Source organism: Larimichthys crocea, chromosome XV, assembly GCF_000972845.2.
Source record: "Larimichthys crocea isolate SSNF chromosome XV, L_crocea_2.0, whole genome shotgun sequence".
NCBI lineage: Eukaryota > Metazoa > Chordata > Actinopteri > Sciaenidae > Larimichthys > Larimichthys crocea.
Window position 1 is genome coordinate 2,459,654 of NC_040025.1, and position 19,384 is coordinate 2,479,037.

The following is a 19,384-nucleotide window of genomic DNA, read 5'->3' on the forward strand; positions in this document are numbered from 1 at the left end:
TCTCACTGAACTGATATCAACACCTCTGAGCCAACTCTTTTTAATTTGTGAGGTTTATATCCCTGAGGACAGTCGAAAGCACTAAGTAAACTACTTACTTACCAACTACACCACTTATGTTTAGTATACAGCTCAACTATTTGATGGCAGCTTTAGTGGAACCCTGTCAAAACTGCACTGAATGTTTTCATTTGTATTCAAGTGAACAACGGGGTCAGGACCCCTTGTTTGTCTTGGTGTAATGCAATATGGTGACCAGCTCGTATCCTGCCGCTGAGGTATCACACAGGACATACGCTCCCAACGCCACAGAGCATTTTCAGTCAACAGCAGGAAGACTGCAGGTGCTTCACCCGTGGCCTGACCTTAACAAGGTTTACCCACAGCAACCAGATGACACACAGCACACCAATACCAGGTTCAGCAGGAGAGGATGAAAAAAAAAAAACACATCATTGATTCTCGGAACATGATGGGGTTGATGTCCTTCCCTAGGGTTGTTTGTCTTGGTTTCTTTTACGTGCTTATCATCCTCTTCCTCCTCCTCCTCCTCTAAGGCCCCGAAGGCAGTCTGAACTACTCCCAGCTCTTGTCTCTAAGACATAGATGTATCTGAACCAAAGTTCTGAGGCTAAGGTTGCCTCAAACATATTTTGTGCACTTAATAAACCAAGCTATTATTATCTATTTTCCTGTCACTTCCCTAATTGATCTTTCTTTCTCATCAATCTTCCCTTTTTTCCCGTCTACCACAGCGTGTAACTGCGACCCCACGGGCTCGGTCCGGGATGATTGCGAGCAGATGTCGGGTCTGTGTTCCTGCAAGACAGGAGTGAAGGGCATGAAATGCAACGTGTGTCCAGATGGAAGCAAGATGAGCATGAATGGCTGCGACAAAGGTAATAAGAGAAAGTACCAGGGCAACCGGTGGAGCATTGATAAACTACATAAACACACACACACACACATTTTTTTTCCTCTCGTCCCAGCTTCTCTCTCTCATTCCGGAGCGATTTTCTGTCAGTCGTCTGATCTGTGGATCAACCTCGTAGCAGCCACTTCTTCCACTGTGTGCTTTCCACATTCATCTGGTTTACTGGCGCAGGAAGGAGAGTTAATCGATAGTGATAGGAAAAATACTGGAGTGTACAAATGGCACGAGCTTGACACATCGTCCACCAATATTTATTTCTCTCTACCCCGTTTTGGACGACTAGCAACACTTGCGCATGTTTATAAGGACTATTGATTACTTCGATTAATGAAGAAAGCCGCGGTAATTGCACAAGCTAAAAAGTCGGTTGAAGGAAAGGTTAGTTCCTGCTGTGGGGGCCTGCAGCTCCTTGATTAAGATGCACCATCAGATATCGACTGGAAGTCAAATGCTTAATGAAGCCAGCCGTCCCGGCACAGTGGTGGGGCACTCTGCCACACAACCTGCCAGATGAAAAGACAAGGTATTAAGAAGTGGTAGCACATGAAAGCAGAAGCCAAGGGGTAGGGGGTACTTTAAGCCTCTGTGATGTCGCAACAATGCAAAGACCCGACACTCTCAGCCCGGCAGGTGGATGGTGGGCTCCCCAGCTGCAGCTCCTGCTGCGGCAACTTCAAGGCTTCAAACGCTCTTTTGGAGAGCTACGGCAGAGAGATGGAGAAAAAGGCAGAGCCAAAATATGAGTGCTCACCTTTACGCTACTTGTTTTTTTTTTACTGCAGTACGGCAGTTAAGGGATATGGCTGTGGTCTATGAAACTATGAATAATTCACACAGTGTTACGTACAGGTAACTACACAATTTTATGATTACATTACTGCTGCGGTGCTGTGGTTGTAAAGAGACTAAAACAGGTCAATCCCTTAGAGGAGAAGAGCGTACAGAGTAATGAAACATTGTCTTTCAGCATGTCTCCAACTCCTACACACATTTTTAAATCAAACCAAGGGTGCCTAGAGGTGTCAGCAGATGTGCAAGGCCAGCTCAGTAGCACCTTAGTTACTAACCCTAGTGCCAACGCATGGTGTTAACATACTATATTTGAGGGTTGAAGCTGCAGTTGGTAAAAGTTCTTCTGGTTTTCCAACACTAAAGATTGGATTTGTGTCAGTAACTTGGAGACAGAAAGAGAGAGTTAGGAGTTTACACACTTTTTGCCCGAAATCAAAAATCACTGGTGTGACGTCATGCAAAGTGGAGTGCCCTTTAAAGCAACAGAAGTTGTACTTTTCCTATTAATATGCAGTGAATATGGATCTGTTAAGGACTTTTTGATCCTGTTTGAGTACTCTTTATATTTCATCCAGATTTTGAGAAAGCAATTTAATGGCTGTTTAACTCCATAAACATAAACAAAACTTTTAGTCAAAGTGTAATGTTGAATATGCATGCAAATGTAACTTTTCATTTAGTTACACATTCTCACACAACCACCACAATCAGAATTCATAAAGTACCTCTCTAAACCATCGCTATAAACTGTATGATCATAGAACTGTGCAGAATGCGACACAACACAAACCTTTTGTATTCTACAGGTCCTGAGGCACCAACTTCCTGTGAAGAGTTAGTGTGCAGTTATGGAGCCTCTTGCATTGAGGAGAACGGCCAAGCCCACTGCGAGTGCCCATCACCTGACTGCGATGAGAAAAACAAGACCAAGGTGTGTTTTTCAACCTGCCTACACTTCAGAAAGAAGGAGTTTGATCTGAATGTTTGCAACACGGTAAAAACACAAAGACATTGTTTCAGTGGCCTACAGGGGGTTAACATGTGTTCCCATCTCCCCTCTCTCCATCTCTGTCACCGCGGAGCAGGTGTGCGGCTCAGATGGGGTGACCTATGCCGACCAGTGCCAGCTGAGGACCATAGCCTGTAGGCAGGACAAGGACATCACAGTGCAACACTTTGGACAGTGCACAGGTGAGCCCTGTCGAAGCCTCCATGTATCACGCATTGCATGGATTGCCAACTGTTGTCAGGCCCCAATCAAAAGATAATGAGCAGTGCCGTGGGCCTCAAATTATCTCCCTCCTGCTGTTCCTCCTCCTATCCGTCTCTCTGTCCCAGTCTCAGAAAGTAAAGTCACAGCAGTGTGTATGCAAATTTAGCTTGAATGTTGTGACCGCAGGAGTGCCCCTGCACATGCTAAGTGATCACACTTAACTTGTGATCAACCAAATCCAGAAGTTTTATTTTAGACGGATTTCTGATTCATGGTTAAAACAAAAGGCACATGTAAGAAGTCATCTGTATTCAAGTTCTATTTTAAGACTTCTGCCTATCATTGCTTGTAATACTGCGCTCTCTAAAGCTCCGCGATTATAAGCTCCATTATATTAAATATTTAGTTAAATTCACTGAGTACATAGAGTTCAGTAAAGTCAGCCCTGTCGCCCTGCTACTGCCAGGTTAGAACAAAATCATGGGTGATACTAGAGAAAAGTCAGAATTCCACACAGAGAGATACTGTAGTATTTTAAACCCAACCAGTTCTGCAGTTTGACTGGAGTCTGAGCCTAGCAATCCCACAAGATAGGGATGACACTTCCTCTTCACTTTCTCACTCCTCTGTTGGGATTTGGCTCCATCTTCAATCCCTCCTGTTGGGAAATGCGTCAATCCTTTTGCACCCTTTCGCTGCCAGGAGCCTGGCTCTGTTTCGGTATGATGGCGGATGTAGAGTACATGTGTACTGGGTAGCAGGTACAGATCTTGGTCCAGATGCTGATGGACGTTGTTTGGATTGGTGTAATAGGTGCTGGGACAAGTGCCAAGGCCATGGCTTTCATGTACAGTGAAGTTGTCGCACCAACTGCCAGCTTGCGTCACAACGGGGTTCTACAGACGCCGCCGGCAACCTCAGTAGGGAGGAGGAGAGCCAGCTGTGTGGGTCTGGCCATGAGCCACTGCCAGGTGTCTCACATTTTAAGGTGGAAAAATGTTCATTCACCTTATCGCTCAGTGGGCACAGATCAGATGACCTAATACTGTGTCACCAAGAAAGCAGAGTCCTCTCCTTACATCTCCCTTGAGCTCTCTTTGTCAGACCCTAACTGGGTCATATCCGTTGGAGGCAAGCTTGTTGATATGGTTTGTGTTGAACTTCAGTTGTAGGTGCACATATAAAGAATTCGAATATGCTCTGCAGGAGATCGACAAGGCTTTGATAAGTCCCTGAACATCTGGTAATTACAAATTCAGTGCCGTGGGTTACCAGCAAAAGGGCCAAAATCCAGCCTGGTTTCACATTCCTCTGTTGCCTGGCAATAGAGATGCGGGTTGTGTGTAATCCCTCACCTAGAATTTCTGCACACAGAAGGCAAGAAGATGCCTCACAGCGGACTCTTTCTCTATGGAACCCTCAGGGGAGGAACAGACAGACGAGAGCTCGGGCCCACCGACAGCCACTGAGGATCTTTTAATTTCTTCCCCCGGATGCGGTCGCACCGCGGGTAGCTGCTCCGCCACTGCTGTCGGCTCGGGGGTTAGATCTCGAGCTCATTTCACGTGTGGCTGGGTGCGAATTAGCATTTGCTCTGCCTCCACCCCTCACCACGCCGCAGCCCTCCCTGCCCTCCCTTTTCCTGCGCTGTTTACATGAAGTGCTCCCAGACGCCCGGCCTCGGCAGCGCGGCATGCTAATGTTCACCGAGCTGCTGTGTGGTTTGACAAGAGAGCAGTGCCAAGGGCTTACATAAATGAGTGGATATTGATCTTTTTTAACATCATTGATCTGTTGCAACTTTTTATTATACCACAGAGCGTGACTACTGCTGCACAGTGGTGTGCCACTAACGGGCAGGCAGAGAAGAATTCACAGTCCTGCAGAAGGAACGCCTTTCAAATCTTTCTGCTTGTGACAGTGAACTTGCAGCTAACTGTGATGTTACCCATCTGTCTCTGAAGTCTCAGAGACAGCGCAGCCACAGAGTACAGGGAGGAGTTTTTCTGGCTTCTTTGCTGTGTCTCAGCGAAAGATGAAGCGATATCTGAGCAACCCGGTGAAAGGAAAAAGACTTTCAGAGCTACTGTACCGAGCAGCAGAGGGAGGGCATTTGGACTGATGAGCAAATTCAGGCACCGGGGGAGAATGGCCACCAAGTTGGCAATGACCTGCCTCTCCCATATGGTGTTATCACCTGTAGGTTTGCGGCAAATTGGCAACGAATGTAAGCATATGGCACCGGCAGCCCTCTGCCTGCGTGTTAGGGTTCTGTTGCCTTCACCATGTCCTGCGATTTTCTCTCATTATTCAATCCCACATTCTGTTCCCACTGTATTCTCCCACTCCTGGCATTGTTAACCAGTTTTTTTTTTTCTTGAAGATTTAACTATTTTCTTAAAGCACTTGTCCCTATCATTTTCTTCTTTCTTCTTGGCTCTCCGTGTCTTTCCTCTCCCATCTCCTGAATCCAGATTCCTCCTCCTCCTCCTCGCTGAGCACAGCTGACACCACAAACAATGTTAATAACCACCTTTCAACAATAACTACACGACTGAGACAACGCTTTTTTTTTTTTCCCTTCTCCATCCTGTGACATAACTGCCCACTTCTCCACTGAGAGAGGGGGGGGAAAAAAGCACCAAGAAAAGGCAAATGGACTGTTACACTTGATTAAGAGAAGCATCAGCTGAACAGACTGTGCCGCCAGTCCCTCTTTCCTCTTTCAGACGTGTGTTCTTTTCTTTCCTTATCCCATGTCATGGGTGCTCGCTGCTCGAGATATGCACACACACCCAAACACACATTAGGCACTTCCCGGGGAGCAAGCCTCCTGACGCTAGGCTTGGCACCTGACTGACAGGTGTAGCCAAGAGGAAAGGCAATGCATGCCACCATTCTTGGTGATAGCATCACTGCTCTATGCTCTCCACTCCAAATCTCTCTCTCTCTCTCTCTCTCTCTCTCTATAGAAATATCTGCTGAGCCTTAAGCTGACATTGTGTGTCTCCCAGGCTTTCTGTCGTCTCAGTAGGTATCACATTTCACACCTCGGTGAATAATCGCCGATCAAATAGGCGATTATAGCAATGTAATTAAGTCCTACACATAATGTTAGGCGAATCCTAATGAGGCGCAAATCTACGGTATAGAGGGTTTTTTTAAATCTTCTGTTCATTTCACCCACACGCTAACACACATCTATACTCATGGGGCGTAAAGAAGTAAAGAAGGAACGACAGTATTGTCACGCCTGCTTGCCTTGGCTAAATCTGAAGTGCTCACTTACGTAGCATCTTCCTGCCAACTCACTTCTCCCCCTCAGGAGTTTTTGTCCTATTTATCGTTCTTTTATCGCAGACAGTTTGTCCTTTTGCACTAGAGCTTTTTGCATTGGTAATGATGGTCTCTCTGCGGAGAGAGCCTCTTCTCTCTCCCTCATTTGGAGTGATTTCTTGCCGTGTGTGTGCCTGCCTCTGTGTGTGTGTGTGTGTGTGTGTGTGCGTGCGCCTGTCTGTGTGCTTCTGTTGACAGCAGTGTGTTTGTGGTGGCGTTGACGGATGCTCATGCTCTCCGCAAGCAGCAGTCTGCCGTCTTTGAAGCCAGAGTTAAAGCCGGCTTTTTTTGCCCCATTTCTATCAATCATTCATCACCGGAGGCACTGGCTGTTGGTGATTAAAGCTTTGCTACTGGAGGGTAGCATTTGAATATGGATATATAATTCATAAGCATTGGCACAGCATGCACGCAGCACACGAACATGCATATTGTGCACACAAATGCATGCCATATGTGTACACACGCACACAGGCACAAACACAGCTCGCACTATGCGTTGATACCGACTGGAGTAGTTTAACCGTGTCTGGGCAACATAACTCATCTGCAGGCGAAACACACTGCAGTGCATATAACTGTGAATGCAGTATGTCATCTGTTGGCATATTCCATATTCACTCTGCATATGGATGCACTTTCATTACTTAAGGTTTGTCAAATAAAGATTCCTGACATCTCATCCGTTGCAGGGGTTTTTAATCAGAGGTTGCTTTTACAAATGTGTGTGTGTGTGTGTGTGTGTGTGTGTGTGTCTGCGTGTGTGTGTGTGTGTGTTCTTTTTAATGTGATTTGATAATGACATTGTTGAGCATCAGGGAGAAGGGTTTAGAAGATTAAAAAGGACATAACCATTCAGTAAATGCAGAGGTAAAAAGTTATTGTCAACAGTAGGTTGTAATAATCATGAAGTGGTTTTCTTATGCTTTATTGGCTAATGATGTTTTTTATTTCCTGTGGTGTGATTTTTGAGGTTGTAATCGAGTTAGGTGAAGCAAAAAATCAAAAACATTTTCATCTTTGCTCAGTCATTCATCCATTCCTTGCTTCCTCCCCTTCCCTCCACCAGAAACCATCTCTGAGCCGGCAGAAAGACCCACCCCCAACCCCCTAGCCACCACCCCAAGCTCAACCGCTGCCGCCACCATCACCACTGCCCCCTTCCACCCTAACAAGGTGTGGGCCATCCCGCCTCCAAGGACAGAGACAGAGACCACAGAGCAGCCCCCGACCACCACCCCCTATTCCACCATCACCCACAAGCGAGCAAACCACCACCACCACCCCATCCACACTCAGCATCAGCCGTGGCCTACCGCCGCTGCCACCACCTCCTCCTCTTTGAGCAGCAGCCTCGCCCCCGCCACCGCTGCTGCCTCCTTCGAGGGCTCGGGCAGTGGGGAGCCAAGCGGGGACGACCAGACCGAAGAAGAGGAGGAGCCAGAAGAGGAAGCGGGTAGTGGCATCCCACCGGAGGCCAGTGGGGCAGAGGAGCCTGTCGGTAAATCCCTGCTCTTTCACTTCATAACCCATAATGCTTTGAGGGGTGTGTGGGAATGGATTTTGTTTTTCTCAGGAAGGGGTGGGACAAACTTAGCTGACATCATATCACATTCATGCCATCATCTGTTAATTGAAAGTTACATAAACATCAGGTGAAGTATTTGTGCGCAAATTGTTTTTTAGGAGACAAATGTCAAAGGCAGGCAGGCAGGAAAGAGGAATCCTTGTAAACAAGATGCTGTTGGTGTCATTTGACGTAAGATGTATATCTCAATTTCAGACAGAAAGGAATGTATTTGCACGGTTCACTGTTGCTACATCACCCATGCTCTTTTCCCCCATTCCGCCTGCGCTCTCACTCTCAACAGCTAGCAAAACAAACCCAGGCTCTGTAAAAAAACACTCTCGGCAGGCCGGATGGAACTGTTGGCCCGCGTCTGTGGATCTCTGGAGCCTGACTTGACAGGCTGATGTGACTGGGAGGTTGAGGTGTGAGTGTGTGTGTGGGGGCGTCGTACTTTGTCACATGACTAGTCTCAAATCTTTCTCGACATGCCCCTCCTGACTGTAATACCAGGCTGTGGTTTCAGGGCCTCTGCTTGGACAACAAGGGATGACTGAGACTTTTCAATTTTTTTATTTTTTTTTCTCCTGTCGTTGTTTTCCATCCATCCATCCACCTCGCCTGACAGCTTGCAGTAACAGGATAGGATTGATGGAACAGCGTTGCCCCAGTGTGCTCTTCCTCAGCTCTTCCTCCTCCTCCTCCTCCTCCTGTCTCGCTCCTTCTCCCAGAGTCTTAGATTTATTCTCCTGTCAGAGGCTGACCAGAGTGCTCGGTGGCGTGAGGAGCATGTAGCCAGACCCAGTGTCCTGTGGCCGTGTGTGTTTATGTGTGTGTGAATGAATGAGTAACCCAAGCATGCCTGGATGGTTCTTTACATTGTGTGTGCTTGCTGAAGTACTTCTGTGAGAGGGAAAGTGTGTAGCATATTTTGACATGGATATTCAAATCTGCACTAATCTGTGTTGTAATGTGTGTGTGTGTGTGTGAGATGTGCTCGTGCCTTTTATATGTATTTTCCTTGTTTTGTGTGTCTATGTGATGTGTTAGTCTTATCTCCCTCTACTCATGTCACAGAGTTTGTCCACTTCCAAGTGCACACATCACTGTCTGAGTATATAAATGCGAACAGGTCAGAGGTGTGCATTTCTACCTGTTTTTGTATCAGAGCTCTGCTGAAGTCTGTGGCTCTGTGCGCAGTGTGTGTGTGTGTGTGTGTGTGTGTATTTATTTGACAGCTCTCATGGCTCCCACCGGAGTCATGCGGCGTTCCCTTGCTTGTTGTGAACTGCCCTCTTTCCCCCACCAGCGCTCTCCTCTTCAGCATCTGTAAATCTGCAGACCACACGCCAACAGATGCCCTATAAACCCCCAGCCTCCCCCCCTCTCCTCCCTCCTCTTCCTCGCCTCCTTTGACCGCGAGTCCTTGAGCAGGACGTCCCTCGCCTCTGACGTCTTTACGACTTGTTTAGCCGCTAGCTGTTTGCCTCCGCGATTATTTCTAATCTCTGTGCGCCCATAAACTGCACCGCTTCGACCAAGACACCCCCCTCCACCAGCACCATCATTAGAGGGAACGGGGGCTTTGCTGCTGTTACACACTCTCATCCTTCAGAGGGAGAAAGCCCAGCCACTTTTATGTCTTTTATGTCCCAAGATAGCCAGATATAGCCAGATATACAGTGATACTAACGCAAACACAACTATACGTTGTTGTTTTTCGCCCCTGAGAAGCCTTGAAAGTAACCGCCAGCCAACCAGCAGTGAGCAGTTATCACGTCTCGTCATCATTTAAAGTGCTCTGTGTGTGACATGACTGGCCACAGTGACTGGCCACAGTGCCCATTATGTGTTCTCTGGCAAAATGAGTTCCAGGTGTAAAATCAATTCCCATGAAAATGCCATATAATCACTCCTGACAGATGCCTCTATTAGTGTCCAATCACAGGTCAACAGACTGAAAACACACAACCATCTGCAGAAGCAAGAACACTCTGGGGGAAAAAAAAACTAAACTATAGCATTTTTGTATGTTTTGATCTTAGAAACACTACGTGTCACTAGCCTTTAAATAACGTCTTTAAAATTGCTCTACTCTGGGTCTCTGAGATAAGCTGGCTTGATTTTCTGAATTTTTCAAAAACTTTCATGAATTATTTTGAACGCCTGTGTATCACCCCCCCAGGTCCCACGGTGCCAAGCACCACCACACCCACAGCCGAGGACAGGTCATCCTGTGACAACAAGGAGTTCGGCTGCTGCCCCGACGGCAAGACACCAGCAAGTACTCCAGATGGCGCCAACTGCCCCTGTAAGTCAAAATGCCAGAAAAAAAAAACACTTTCTCCACCCTGTAATCACCTGAATATCTACCTGTGTTTCCTCCTCTGGGTATTTGTCTCCTGTTAGCACTTCCGGGTGAGCTGCTGTTCCACTCGCTTCTGTGACTCAGTGCAATCTCTTGCATCGATTCTCATAAGCTCAGTATCCATTGCCTATTTGCTTTTCTTTCTGAGGAGCCATGCAGAGAGGATCAATACCACCCTAATGCCTGATTACCCTAGCTTAGCATAAAGACTGGAAGCACGGGGGCAACAGCAAGTCTGTCTCTTTCCAAAATAAAAAAAAAAAATGCCTCCAGCCAACAGCTCTGATTCTCTTTTTATCTCTTTGTTTAACCCATGCACAAACAGAAGTGTAACAATTTGTTGTTTTAGGAGGAATTATTTGCATATTCCAAGCTGTGTCCGCCTGCTTCTGGTCTTTATTCTAAGCTAGAGTAATCATCTCCAAGCTCCAACTCCGTGCTTGACGTACAGACATGAAAGTGGTGTTGAGCCTTTCATCTGTCTTCTCAGACAGAATGTTAATTTTTAGCTGTAATCTCTGCTGCCTCGAAAAAGGTCTCCACTGCCCCTTGTTGTGCAGTGTTTTGTCTTAGATTTCAGTCACAGATCTGCAGCCTTGGGCTTGTGGGCTTGTTTGTTTTGGACTAAATTCAGAAATCTAACCCCAAAAAAACGAAAAACGACATTATAAATTCTAACAACATTTGTGTTTAGACAAATGGAGCAATTTACACCACGCATTGTTGAGCAAGGTTATGTCGTAGGGTTGAATTTGTTTCTCTTCCAAACATTAATTAACATTTAACTCGTGAAACAGAATCACAGAACGTCCAGTTTAAGTTTGTACTTCATATTTCAAGAGTTGACATCACATGCTAATAATCTATCTAACTATTTGTAACTACACATCATAGTCACTGAAGATATCACTGCGCACAATTTTTATCTCTTTCTCATTTAACAACTCTTGAGTTTATAACCTTTGTTTGTTGATACAGTGAGAAACGACGTGATATTTTTTTCATATTCAATGTTTAATTTGGGAATTGTTATTGTGCCATCTGCCTTCAAACACCAGATGAACAGGTGGTATTTTTTTTTTCTGCACCGTTGCTTGCATGAATCATCACCCTCATATGTAAATGATCATATTGGCAGGTGGCAGGAAATTTAAAAAGCATATAAATACACGTTAGGTTAAGTCTGACCTCAGTAATCCGTACTTATGAATTTTACTGAACTTGATGGTCTGACTCTGATATTAGTTGTGCCCAACTTAATCCCCACTATACTTCTTCAAACCACTGTGAAGTGTGGCTTGATACAGGAGTCATATTTAAGGTCCCTGTGCCTTGGTTTGTTTTTCTGTCTTCCTTCACCTACTTTCTATTTCTTTTAATCTCCCACCTCTTCGTCTTTTCACCACCACCACCCTCTCACACACATTCCTTTCTTTATCAGTCAGTGCTACTGTTCGGTATCTCCCTCCTCAGCTATATGGCACCTTTTTCTCTCCCTCAACTCAGTCAATCTCAATCCAGTCTTGCATCAGTTCATTTCTCTCCGGAGTTGAGCCGGGAGAGTCGAGAGACTACTAGAGGCCGACGAGTGCTTCTGTACCAATCAGTGCCTTCTGCCAGACTCGCTTCATAAAGATAAAAGGCCTCTTTCTCCCCTTTGCTTTTCTATCTCTCTCTCCCTCCGTCCCTCAGTTGAAATCTTCTCCCTATTTGTCCCGGCGGTGTTACTCTGACTGATTGTGAAAGGAGGGATTCTCTATGGGCTCCCATGGGATCTACAGGTCACGACTTGAAAGAGCTGAGGCCACAAATTAGCACACAGAGTTTCATTTCTGCCTTGTTGAAGGTCCCAAAGCCTTCCCTGCCACACAATCCACAATCTGATCTAAAGATATGAGGCCACCTTTGGCCTTCCGTAGTCTTCTGCCATTTATTTCTTTCACAAAATTTATAACCAACAGAGGCAGAGCATGGCAGTTCCATTTCTGTTGAGGTTGGGTTTTATTGCCTTTGCTCCCAAATCCAGACGACTACAGTAGCATGTGTTCCACAAGCACCTAAAACAGGTTTTAGCTGTAAAACAGTTGAAATAAATCCACTAAAGCCTGTAAATATTTATCTCAGCCAACAATGACAGCACGTCAGCGATCAATACTTCATTCAGCTCAAGTGTTACCGATAAAAGCAGACAGCGCGATAGACTGATCAATATGCCGGATCCTTTTTCTCCCGAGGAGGGCTTAGCTGATCCTCTCATTAGCAGTGAAATGACACGTCCCACATGCTAGAATATCCATCGGCCACCATCTCACTGTCCCGGTCAGGTTATTGACCTTTGCCTAGCAGTCTCAAAACGAAAAGGACTAATTGTTCACTCTTCTAATTCTAAGTCCCCACATTTTATTGGGGCATCAAAGTGGCTCAAGGTTGAGTTTAGACCACAGGTTCGCAAGGAAGTCAATGAGACACTTTTTATATTCTGTTGTAAAGCTTCAGAGTGGATGTCAGACCTTGGTTAAGTTATGTTTTTTTAAAAATGTATTTTATCTCTTACCTGTATCATGGAGAGAGCTTGGGGGGTTTATTTGCAAAGTATTGCGATTATCTCCGCTGATAACTGAGCAGCCAAAAAGGGTTCAAGGTTTGAGTGTAGTATTGTCTCCTAAGATGTAAGTTCCTAGGGTGGACAATCACCGTCCATATGTTACATTTAAACAAAGCAATATCGTTCATATGATGTCAAAGATAATGAGCAGTGATTGCTCATGTCAAAGTTAATGACATGCTAACTTAAACGTACTGTAAACTCTTCCATATGCCAGTGGAAGTCAGACAAATCCATTTTACAGTTCACTAGAATCTGATAGTCAAATAGCTCTGTCCCTCCTTTCATCACTCTCTTTCTTTCTCCCTTTACGTCCGTCACAGCAGTGGGCTGGAAAATCACCATCTCTGATGTTTGTCTTCTTCGCAGATTAAAAGTCGGATCCCTCTCTCGCTATCTCTCTCCCCTTCTCTTTCTTTCTTCCCCCTTCATCTTCTCGGCCAAACCTCGCCCATTTGCCTCTACTTTATAGCCGTCGTCACATCTGAATCGATGTGTGCTGCCCGTGAAAGTACTGTAAAAGCGAGGGGGGAAACAGAGGGAACGTGAGTTGGGCGGGTGCGTGTCCCCAGTGTCTGCTGTCCTTTTCATGCAATTTTAACCAGGCTGTGTCAGTCACCGGTCTGGCAGCATTAAAGAGACAATTACGGCTATCTTTCACGATAATCATACAAGTGCTCTTCCCGTTCTCCCTGGTGTTGCTCAGGCAGGGGCAGCCATGATTGATTTGGGCAATTTGTTCTGCTGATTACGAGCAGCGTGGAAGCCCGGCATCAGCGCCTCACATGCTCCTCTGTTCTTCACCTCACACACACACACACACACTCACACACACAAACTGCCTCCACTTTCAGCTTTATTTCAAGCCCTCTGCTCTCTGGCAGCAGTATGAAGAAACCTTATAGAGAGTTGATAAATGTTGGACAACATAACCCCCAAGGTCGGACGGGGAGGCTTTCTCTTTGCTGAAGAAGGCACTTTTGCGGGTCCCTGTGGGCTGTTTCCTCTCTAGCGTGTGTGTGTGTGTGTGCTGTTTTTCCTTCATGTGTTTGTTTGTCTGTCTAACTTCTTGTCTTTTTACCCAGCTCTCCATGCTTCGGCGAGCTTTTTGGACGAGTCTCAGTCTGGTAAAACTGGCCCATTTTTCCACCTTCCCGTATTCTTCCCCTCTTTCTCTCACATCTCAACAGTCCACCTTTTCCACCACCACTACCACTATGTCCTCCTTTAATGGTCATACTGCAGCCCTTTTAAACCCCCACGCAATCAGCAACAAACTAACTAACCTCCCCTTGTCAAACACACGCAAACACACAATCCATCACTAATCCAAAACTGGCACTACCCCAAACGAGCTCTGTGTGAAGGCAGCGGGAATTGAGTGATTAAAAAAAAAAAAAAGAAGGTTTGAGCTGTGGTGTGTTTCAGTATCACATCTTCTTCCTCTCCCGTCAGCCACCATGAGGTTCAGCGGTTCCCTGTCCTTGGACCAGGTGGAAGGCCAGGAGATCTTCTACACCCCCGAGATGGAGGACCCCAAGTCGGAGCTGTTTGGAGAGACAGCCCGCAGCATAGAGAGTGCTGTAAGTGCTGTTTGGAATTACGGTTCAAGATGTAATAATTATATTTCTCAGTAAAATATTAAAGTGAGACTCTGGAAAAATAAATAACACAATCTTCATAAGCAAGAAATGCTTATGAGTCAACTCTGCTACTGTGCTGTACTCTACATTTCAGCATGCCGAGAACTTGTCGCTCGTGATGAACCCACAGATAATTATAATAACTTCTGCTCTTCCTCCACCTCTGTGGAGCCTTTTAGCCTCTTTTAGCTCTTTGTTTTGAATTCAGTGCTGCAAACACCATTTCCAGGAAAAAAAGCAGAGTGAATATGATGCTAACATTTGCCATTTATACAGTAATAACCTCATAAATTGTGTTTTCAGCTTGTTCTGATGTCCCCAGGTGGCCAAAAAACTACTCAGCCGAAACTATTTTAAAGCGACTGAATCCAGTCAGGACTGTGCAGCAGAAGTTACATAGTCCTGTTTGAATTGAGTGTTTTCCCAAGAATCTTCATGTCAAGAATGCAAAAGCTTCTGAATCAACATTCAAAGCATCTTGAGACACTAAAATTCTTCACCCAGAGCCAGACTAATCAAATTCTTCAGGCAGGCTCAGGGAGGCTTCATTGCAGGTTATACGGGCTTGACACCCCTGAAGTGTAATATTCTGTCACACTGGGCTGGAGTGATTTCTCTGGTCAGACATCTGATAGAAAAATAACAATGATAAAAACGTATTTGCTTGCTGCGGTCAAGGAGGAGCATACATCACATCAGAGGGAGACAACATAGGCTGGCTGATATTTGATTTTTAATAAAAGGGGAATATTGGCAAACTGTTATATCAGGTGGGCCCTAGGAAAGAATATAGTGATTGAATACCCATTTTGTCAGTAGATCAGAATAAAAATAAAGACTCGTGACAGGCTCAGGAGTTATTTTTCACAAATATAAACATCAGAATAAGAATTCGGATGATTTCCAGGCTGATTTTCACAGAATTTGGAAATCCTTTTAATTTCCTGAACAGCATGCAAACTTCAGGCCTGAGTTAGCATAGACATTAAACAAGGCTTCCAGAAACTCTTCAAGTTTAATAAGAGAACCATAAAGAAAAAAAAAAAAACTAACAGCTCTCTGCAGGCTTCTGCAAAGACTAATTTGTCGATTGCTTGCCAAACACTTCAGAGCACCAGAAAACAGCGGTCTCATGGGAGATTAATTAAGATTTTTAAGATATTTGAAAAATCAAGTTCCTTATTCTGGTTATGAGCCTCATACGTTTGAATGGTCACGGTGCCAGTTAGCCAGCCAAGGCACAGGGAAGGCAGAGAGCCTGTGCAGTAATCTCAGTTTGGCCCGGATGGTTTATCCTGGTCGAATTTCTCTACTGTCTGTATTCTGTGTTGAACTCAAAGATTTGAACAAATGTCTTTGTTGTCAAGCCAGGGCCTCGCTCCTGTGATGAAATGGGGACATGTGTGTGTGTGCGTGCCTGTACACACAGTACACCATCTACCAGCTGTTGAAGCAGTGTCATTCACCCCTACTGGGACCTAATCTACTACCTCACAGCGATTTGTGCGAGTGTGTGTGTGTGTGTGTGTGTGTGTGTGTGTGTGTGTGTGTGTGTGTGTGTGTGTGTGTGTGTGTGTTTGTGCTCGTTAACACTCTTAACACGCCTGGTGTGCCACTTAACAGCAGCCACCCCCTCTCCATCTTCCAACACACACACTGGGTACACACACACTCAGTATGTACATATATATGGATTACAAACATAAAAGAATCAAGCTGCAGTGCAATTCTTTTGTGATGCAGCAACATGTTAGAATTAACTAATAAATCGGGACACTGGTTTTCAAACTATGGTGCGTGTACCACTGGTGGTACATGACCTCCCTCTGGTAGTAGGTGGAACAGAGAGAGAGAATCTTTTTAAAAATGAAATTAATTCATTTAAATACCATAACAATGTTACCAAAGTTCAATCGAAAATAACCCATGAGATTGCAGAAATATGTTTTGTTTCAATATCAGCCTGCTACACAGTCATGTTCATGCACGTGATAAGTTACAGGCTAAAAAGTAACAGCAAGATAGTAAGTGCAGGTTTAATGAAGGTTCGTTTAATAACACTGCAATCATGGCTCCAAATAGAAATAGTCACCAATAAATAATCATCTTATTAGGAATAAACTAATGATAAAGAATACATTATATACATCATCTTAGTTTTGATGTGGTAAGTCTGCTGCAGATACAGTAAGTGGCTGCGAGCCTTAATCCTCATGCCATGCACCTCTGTGATCCAATTTTATGATAAAATATTAGACCAGATGTTTTGGCTAAAGGCAACTTCAGTCTTAATGGCTGTAATACCACTGTTAGTTTAAAAAAACATTTCAGTCAGACCTCCTTATGGGGATCTTCTTGCTGTTACAACTTGCACACAGCAGGGGCATTGGAAGCAAAACCAATCAGGAAGTACATGTCAGGGTGGCACGGCATTTATCTTAGCTCCTCCAAAAACGTGTCCCTGTAATTAATGCCACGGCTGCAGCTAAATGTCAATTTGTGCACCCCCACCCCGATAGGCTTCTTCCCTGCACCCCAATTTGAAAGGCAGTCTTTCTTCTTTGGGAGATAGAGTACAGTTTCTGGAATTGGACTCGTCGGGCATGATAGCGTGGAGCTCATTACCAGACTCATTTATCATCTCCTCTCGCTCTCCATTCTCTCCTCTCACTCTGTCCATCTCTCCCTCTTCCTTCCTCAGCTCAACGAGTTGTTCAGGAAGTCGGACGTTCACAAAGATTTTATGAGCGTGCGTGTCCGTAACCTGGCACCAAGCAACTCTATCCTGGCCTATGTGGAGGCCCACTTCAAACCAGGTGAGATATCTTTGAAGAGAGCACATCTGAAAAAAAAAACTGAATGATTGAGGACAGTAGCCAAATCATGTTCACTTAAAATACTTACTCTATTTAAATGAAATTGGTATCAAAGTTAGGCCATTGGCCAAAGAATACCTAATTATGTTTTTATGCAGAATGACCTACAACAACCATTTTTAAAGCACTTAACATTTTCACTTGTAACTCTGGAAGGTCTAGAGGCAACTTTTGTTCTCTGCTGGATTTATTGGTCCAACAATCAATTCCTGTAGATTGTACAACACATTTATTTCTTCCTCCCACACATTCACTTTAGTTTAGCACATAACAATATTGTTAATACTCCATACAGTTCTCTTAAAACTAAAACCTAATTGCACAGAAACAACCAAATTGTACCTGCACATAACTACTCCTGCAAACTCCAGGCTGCAGTCCAGCATTTTGCCTCATTAGGTGGCACTACGGCAACAAAAAAATGACCATGAGTCAGTCAGTAGTCATGATTTACTTACAATTTTTTACAAATTCACAAATTGGAGATCCTGTGTGTACCTGCCGAGGGACAAATAGGAAAGAAGGTTGAAAAGTTCTTAACACTTCTATTATTAAAATATCAAATTTAGAGGATTGTGTATCCTTGGCAGAGGTATGTGCTTTTTGAGTGCTTTCTACTTCTTTTTTATTTGGCTCATAATATTTTGAGGCAGTCAATGTTTTTTCCCCATTGTGCCTTTTTTAAATTTTGCTCTCAATGCCAACTTAATCTCTTGCATGCAGCAATTTGCCCCAGTATTTAAAAAAAAAAAAAAACACACCTCAGCTCGGATGTTTAGATTGGTATTTGTTATTCATAAGAGCCAGGACAGGTTTCCTAAATGACCGCGTCGGTGAGATTGTCGGCTTTTTTTTTACATCACTAATAGTGTAAGTAATGATTTGTCATCAGCTTTCCCATGTTTAGAAATTCAGCTCAAATTTATATGGGTGATATGACGCCTGGGCCTCTAAGCTCCTTTTGTACCACACCCCCTCCTCACACCCCAGGCACTTCTTTGCTTTTTATTTTTTGATTTTTTTATGAGCATCATTTAGCGTCCTTCATACCCTTCATATCGGGCGACGGGTGCCGTTAAGCGGCGCCCCTCCATGGCCAGTAAAGAGAACATCTGCGCCAAACATTATGAGAGTGATTCATCTGGAAAGAAGCCGGACAAGCGGCGGGTGGAGGACAAGCAGTCCCTGGAGATTCTCCACCTGTCATACACAGAGTTTTCTGATATATCCATTGTACACACAAAGAAGCTGTACTGTATTTGCTTTGGAGTGCTCCTCGGAGGCTTTGCCCTAAGTGGTTGTACCTCTTGTTTATTGTAGATACAAGGTTCACAGTGGAGGACATTAAAGGAGCCCTGCTGAAACAACTGAAGGCATCCAAAGACACCAGCATCGTCGTGAAGAAGCCGGAGGATGAGAATATTCACTTCACCAATTATGGTAATACAGTGTGGACTTTACAAGAGTGTGCGGGGATTAATAAAATGAAAAGGGGTTTTAAGTTATTCATGAGGTGATTTATCAAAGGTTTTACAGGTCCTGAGTAGAAAATGTCAGGACACACACACTCAACATACATTAATGTTTCTTTCTTATTCTATTTCCCATTGTTCTCTCCGGACCTGTTGACAGGCCTCTCCTCCACCCCGTTCTTCACCACCACTACCACCACCACAGCATCAGTCACCACAGCTGCTCCCACCACAACCACCACCACCAGGCTTCCACCAACCTCCCCCTACATCACCCGTCGCCCACCTGGCACCACCCGCAGGCTTTACACCAGCAGACGAACCACCACAACTTCAGCACCGGTCACCACGCTGCTACCCACCACCACAGCAGCCATGACAACAGCAGCCGTGACCACGACCACGTTGCCTCCAGCCACCACCATAGCCCACGTGAGGGAAAGGTTTCACCACAAGAGGCCCTGCAGCTCCCACCCTTGCCTCCACGGGGGAACCTGCGAGGACGACGGTAACGACTTCATCTGCAAGTGCCCCGCCGGGCGAGGAGGCTCCGTGTGTGAGAAGGGTGAGTCGGCTTT

General features: G+C 45.1%; 1 protein-coding gene across 9 annotated transcripts in view; it reads left to right on the forward strand.

Moving 5' to 3' along the window:
* Positions 1-19,384, forward strand: part of agrn (agrin) — a 246,265-nt gene that overhangs the window by 197,397 nt on the left and 29,484 nt on the right. For 8 of the 9 annotated variants that reach the window (XM_019270926.2, XM_027288718.1, XM_027288719.1 and 5 more), the window contains 9 exons: positions 756-899; positions 2,533-2,657; positions 2,812-2,917; positions 7,345-7,776; positions 10,028-10,153; positions 14,271-14,398; positions 17,160-17,274; positions 18,655-18,774; positions 18,967-19,371. In XM_019270926.2, the coding sequence (XP_019126471.2) occupies positions 756-899; positions 2,533-2,657; positions 2,812-2,917; positions 7,345-7,776; positions 10,028-10,153; positions 14,271-14,398; positions 17,160-17,274; positions 18,655-18,774; positions 18,967-19,371 (1,701 nt within the window). The remainder of the gene's footprint in view (positions 1-755; positions 900-2,532; positions 2,658-2,811; positions 2,918-7,344; positions 7,777-10,027; positions 10,154-14,270; positions 14,399-17,159; positions 17,275-18,654; positions 18,775-18,966; positions 19,372-19,384) is intronic. The other variant, XM_027288721.1, reaches the window with a different exon arrangement.